Below are 6,448 nucleotides of genomic sequence, written 5' to 3'. Positions count from 1 at the left end.
ATAGGCTGAATTGCTGATCGGCCCTAGGAAGTTCCTCAAATGCGGTTTCTTGGTGATGCGACATGGGAGTAGAATTTGATGTTGAGGGTCTGACCGACCGACTGGCCCTAGACCGGTTCCCCCGACGGGACTTATGAGTCTCACCATGCCTCTTTCCGATGTTAGCGTCGGTTGTAAGAGTGGGTAGTCGGGCCAAAACCTCTTGAATCTGCTGGTTTGCTTTCGCCAGTTGACTCCTCAACTGTGCATTTTCCATTTCTATCGCCGTGTAGAAATCCGGGTTCGGATTGGGCGGCCAGGGAGCCGAACTTCCAGTGTCGTCTTGGCCCATTGGCTGCTTGCCCGGTCGCTGCTGAACCTCAGGGTTCTGCTCATCGGATATGGCGTCATGGTGGGCCTCCTACCCATCACGTTGATCCGCCTCGTTACCATGCCTTGAGTGAGTAACTACCATGGTTGGGATTTTGCGATAGCACCAATCTAAAAGCTCTCAATGAAAGCACCAAACTGTTGACGCGGTTCTTCGACAACAGATAATTATATGAATAAGGAGAGGGATTAGTGATAAATGATGAACCGTAATAGATGAATGATCTCAAAGGAAGATTACAACTCGAATACTTTTTTAGGTGGTTCAAAGGTTAAAATCCTTCTAGTCCACCAGCCAATATTATTGATATCTCTCTGATATTCCTTACAGGGTATTTCTTTACAAATCAGAAGCCAACCCTTTGCAACACCCAGGGTCTCCATATTTATAGGGAGAGGACACCTAGGTGTTGGCCAAGGGGGTCATCCCGTGACCTTCTTACCCATCATCTCACTTCTGTGACATTCTTGATTAATTCCTAAAACCTGACAATGAAGTGTGGTCTAATCAATAAGTAAGGGGGATAATGGGCCGCATGGCCCAAACCAGTCATGGGGTGCTTGAACACGCACGTTTAAGCTGCGTGTCCGAGATTTCAGGAATGGAGTAGACACGTGATGTTTGATATGCGCACGTTTACATTGCGTGGTTGACTTTATAAAGGGCCGGACGTGTCAGCTCCAGCTTGTACCCCGGGCTCGATGTAGTCTCAGCTCGTGGTGTCCACGCTGTTGACCCGATCCCTGAGTATTCTTACTAAACCATTGGCTACCTCGAGCTAAAGAGGTAGAGATTCGTAACAGCAGCCCCGGGTAGGAGCTTCCACGTGGCTGATAGGATTATGTCCATTTCCAGCTCGCTAATAACCCATGGATATTTAGGGCGTACACTCTCCATTAATAAGAAAAGAGAAAGAAACATAACTAATACAATTCATGATCTTCACCACCATTCTATTCTATCATATGCTTTAAACATATCCAGTTGAAGAGCCAACTTACCACCATTCCAAAACCTATCCTTATGCATACAATGGAATCCTTCAAAACCAATGATTGCATTGTCATGTATCAATCTACCATTCACAAAGGCACTTTGAGAACGAGAGGTCGAAGAGTGAAGACTAAGTTTGAGTCTATCCGCCAATCACTTTGAGACAATTTTATACACCACATTACACAAACTTATTGGTCGGAATTCTTCAATCTTTATAAGCTTGTCCACTTTGGGAATTAAGGCGATTGAAGTCCCATTTAGCTGATGAAAAGGAATATCCTTATTCAACACCTCTAAATAAACCCGAATAACATCAGCTCTAGTAATATCCCAAAATTTATGATAAAACAAGGTAGGGAGACTGTCCTTACCAGATACCTTAATCGGATTCAAGCTATTCACAACCTTAAAGACATCCTCTTCAGTAAAACCAGCCAACAAATTGCCATTCATTTCCTCTGAAATTTTCAGTCGTACTTTATCAATCACTTCAACAATATTAAACAACAATGCTATCTAAATTATGTCCTCCAAGAAATTTATCATTAAAAAAAATATATTTTTAGTTAGAAAAGGTAAAAGAAAAAAAGCTCCTAGAGTAAAATTTGAGAAAATTAGATTATCGTTTGTAATTTTTTTTTATACAATGGGGAATTGAAACTCTGTCTCCTCCCCACACTTATGGCTTGTGATTATTAATGCACACAATGTTACAATTTGGAACAGTACAAAATTAGATAAATACATACGGATCAAAGTAGATTACCCATAACTAAGTATGATTGAATAATTAATTAAAAAATTAATTTTATTCGTCAAACATATTAAAAATTAAATTATTAATAATTAAATTTAATTTTTAAAATTTAAAATAATAAATGCAATAAGTTAAACAAAAGTCTCAAATATAATTTTATTTATTTTTTAAACAACAATGCTATCTGGTCAGCTCAATTTTTGTGGCCCAGTCCAGAAGTCGGACAAATAATTGTGAGAAATAGGCTCATTAAACACTTGGATTATTCATTTGGGGTGGGGCGACACTTGGATCTTTATAGTAATTCATGCCGGTTATAAAACATTGAGACATTTTTCAATTTTTAAATAACAAATTTAATATTTTTTGTTTCACTTATTATTTTTTTTTACAAATTTCGATGAACTTTATTAAATTAAATATATTGTGTTTAATTATTATATTTTGTCACAAAATTTAAAAGGGTGTTATAGAAGTAAAGTTTCTCGACCCAACACAACTATTACATTATCACAGGAGCATACAATTTGGCAATCTTAGATGGGACGATGATACTAAGTAAATTTTCCATGGATGTTTTTATTTTTTTTATTCTCCGACATGTATTCCAAATCCAAACAAGTCAGAATCTCAATTTAGAAAAAGAGGGTAGCAGCCAAACTGTAAAAAGGATGAGAAAAAAACACTATAAATGCCAAATATTTGACTAGTGGTTTCGAAAACCAAAAGCACCTAAACTAATTTTATATAAATAAAGCCCTTAATTATATAAATAAATTAATTAAAAAGATTGGACATATTTTTGGTTTTGAGTGTGAGAAAAAAACCAAAGTGCATTCATTTTGCAATATTGTCGTTTTCGATAACCATCAAAACAGGTCCACACCTCCTTAACCACTCCACCCACAAGGGCCACAACCCTTTCCTACACCACACTCCCCCCCTTCATTTCTTGCTGTTTATATTGTATGTGTATATATACTGTTGATTACGATCCCAAATTCTCATCAATTTGTCTCTGTTTCCAACAATTTTTCAAAACCCACTTCTAAATCAGAAGCCAGTGATGAAGCGTGCCAATATTGGCGAAGATCTTCCGTCGACGGTGGAAGATCGGAAAATGAAAAAGATTAAGATCGACGATGAAGAAGGAGAAGGGGGTATTGGTAAAGGGAGTGGGTTCATGAATCTGGACAACAATTTGTTGTTTGAGGTGTTTAAGCACGTTGATGCGAAGACTCTGGCTATGGCTGGCTGTGTGAGCAAGCAGTGGCATGACACGGCCCAGGATGAACGCCTCTGGGAGCTGATCTGCACCAGGCACTGGGCCAACACCGGCTGCGGTAATCAACAGCTGAGATCTGTGGTTCTCGCCCTTGGGGGATTTCGTCGCCTTCACTCGCTTTACATCTGGCCTCTCTCCAAGCCCCAATCGTCCTCATCCTCTTCCCCGTCTTCGTCTGCAATCGCATCGCCGTCGTTGGCAACGACCCGGACGTCGTCTTGGGGTCCGTTCCCGCCGATGATAAACTCCAAACCGCCAACGCGTTGGGGAAAAGATGAGGTCAATCTCTCGCTCTCACTTCTCTCTATTCGTTTCTATGAGAAGATGAATTATTCTAACAGAGGCAGATGATTTTTTTTATTATTTTATTTTAATATTTCTAATCTGTAATATTATCCCTAATCTCATATTTCAAACCTTTGAGCACTTTTTAATGTCCTTTGATTTGATTTTGTTTAATTTGTTATGGGTTTTGGCAAATAGATCTGTAATTTTTGCCTTTATGCTGCTTGCGTTTAACTCTTCAATTCCAAATGTTGTGTACTGAATCTAATATTTTTGCAGAGAATTCACGTAATTTTATGTCTGTATTTAAAAACTAGATATCGCCGGATTGTTTTACTTTTTGGGGCTTTGTTTCGCGTTGTGGAAAATGCAAACGTGCCACACTGCCCAATTTGCCCCTGACTCTTTATGTTCGCTAGACATACAGATGAGCCTCACAGATCACCTCATTTAATTATGCATAAGAAAATAAAAGAAAAGTGAAACAGCTGTTATGCATCGTTTGAATCTGTCCAAATCGCCAAATTGTCGTACCTTTGAGAACCTTTTGTGTAAATATGGGATAAGGACGGTGGCATTAGGCTGGCACACCTAACCAGCCTTTGGTTTGGTTTAGTTTAGTTTGGTTTGATTTTATTCCACCGCAAAAGCTCTGTTATATGAGTCTGCCATATCTGTGCATGTCGTATTCATAGCCCTGGCTTCAGTCACCCCCTTTGACATTTCTTGTCGAATACGTGAGTTGTTTGTGATATTTCCTCATTCTGTTTTCTTACAAATCAAATGGTATTTTAAGGAGTCCAGAAGAAAATGGTTTCTGAACACGACAATTCAGTACAAGTTAAACAAATAAGATCTGAATGAACTCTTCATTTTTATTTTCAATCTTCTTTTTTATATAAAAAAAAAAACATCTGAAATCGTTCTTCAGTAAGGAAAACCACTCGGTCAGAGTGGGAGCCGAGCTCTTTCTTATAGAAAAAACAAAAGGGGGATAACATCGATGCTTAAAACCGCATACAATTCATGATCAGCAGATCATTTAGGTAAGTTTGAAGCTACTACGTCCATCTTCTATTATTTCTTTCAACTGATTGAAATTCACAGCCGCTGAGGTTATTATATTATTAATGGACTTTGGCATAAAAAAATGTGCCAGTCTAATGTTTTCTGTCCCACTTTAAAAAAAACGGATCGAATTCTGGAAGGACAGTCCATCTTCTTCTGACGGCATTCTATCTATCTAAAATGTCGGTAGGTTGTGCCTTTCAAGTTTCCACAATTTCTAATGAGAACTCCATTTGAATGGGTACCGCAACTGACTTTTATCTTCTTTCATACTTGTTAAGAAACGAGGCCTTTTTCTTCTATAGTACTTTCAATTGAATGCTTCCACCAAAATATAAATTTAAAAACTATTTTCAGATTTTATATAGTCAATAAAATTTAATTACTCTAGAGTGTTGTACTGCAAACCTAATTACTCTAGAGTGCTGGATCCATCGATCAATTATTTAGGTTGTAATAGCGTTCAATGTTCGCACATTTAACTTTTCCTTTAATCTTGTCATGGAATAATTGAGTCAAGGTATTTGTTGAGGAATAAAATGGAATAGGCCCAAAATCGATATATAGAACTAGTCCAAACCAAATGAATAAAGGCCCATCTAATAGGAGTACATCTGAGCTAAGGCACAGAACTTCCCAACCATGAAGGTGTAGAAGTAACCACACTGGAAAGTCATTCGTCATAAAAGTGCGAGCTAAATCGTCTTGTTCGAGGTAGAGCTGGTGAAACAATAAATGAAGGCTTCTGGATCCTGGGGACATTGCATTAGCTCCAGATTAAATAGCTCGAGAATACATAACCAAGGTTGGCTATCACGAGATCCTTTAGATTGCCCCAGTTGTGTGTGAAATAGATTGAGGAACATAACTTCCAGATTGCCCTCGTCAGTCTTCGGGCATTACTTGGGTCAGATCGCCACGACATATATCCTCCACTTCGAGAGACGCATTCCGCCCGCAGCAGTCTCACAAAGTGCATAAGATTGAATGCCCGCAGACTCGGAGAATTAATATACGCAATAAATGATTTGTAACCTTTGCCTAATAAATGTACGATATCAAGGCAATTATTGTATATAAGGAATTTATGTATATTTGGAAAGTTACTCATTCTTGTAAGTTACCAAATATTATACGGTTACCCAATTTTGTCCATCGATCCCCTATAGATAAAGACGGAATGGTCAGTAAAAGGGACGAAATTTTGTATGCAAAAACTTTGTAGAAATTTTTTAAGACAATTTCTCTAGAGAGCCTAAATAAAATAACATAAACTTGTGGACTAGGTGAATTTTAACCAATGAACCACATAAAACTTCTTGTGTTCTTTATTTACGGTTTCATAAAAGCCTAATCATCTATTTTCAGATTCTCAATCTACTGTTGGCGAAAAACCATGTCAACAGATTGGTGCTTTCATTGAGAGATAGATTAGGCTTGCTGATAGTTTTAAGGAATTTTCATATGACAATTAGAATGGAGGTAACACGATCAATTCGCGACAATGACTCAAAGAGACTTGGAGACCAAGGACAATTTTGTACGGTTGACCCTACTGGAGAGGGCACCTCTGTATCTCGTCGTCTTGGAAAACAGCCCCGAAATCAGGACAACGACCACAGTGACACTGGTAGCTTGGCTTCGCACCACCACTACCATAACCCAGGTTATATCACTGCGGTGGAAC

The 6,448-nt window shown here is 38.4% G+C and overlaps 1 protein-coding gene across 1 annotated transcript; it reads left to right on the top strand.

Moving 5' to 3' along the window:
• The first annotated feature begins 3,022 nt into the window (after positions 1 to 3,022).
• On the top strand, positions 3,023 to 3,985 carry LOC133803305 (F-box protein GID2). Its single transcript, XM_062241298.1, has one exon. It carries the CDS (start codon positions 3,190 to 3,192, stop codon positions 3,757 to 3,759), a length of 570 nt encoding a protein of 189 aa, XP_062097282.1. The 5' UTR covers positions 3,023 to 3,189; the 3' UTR covers positions 3,760 to 3,985.
• Positions 3,986 to 6,448: the final 2,463 nt, after the last annotated feature.

The sequence above is a fragment of the Humulus lupulus genome, chromosome X (genome assembly GCF_963169125.1).
Source record: "Humulus lupulus chromosome X, drHumLupu1.1, whole genome shotgun sequence".
Taxonomy (NCBI): Eukaryota; Viridiplantae; Streptophyta; class Magnoliopsida; order Rosales; family Cannabaceae; genus Humulus; species Humulus lupulus.
This window is presented reverse-complemented; position numbering and strand designations above follow the sequence as displayed.

Bases quoted from the DNA above. Each gene is read 5' to 3' on its own strand.
- LOC133803305 (XM_062241298.1), top strand. From the start codon at position 3,190: ATGAAGCGTGCCAATATTGGCGAAGATCTTCCGTCGACGGTGGAAGAT.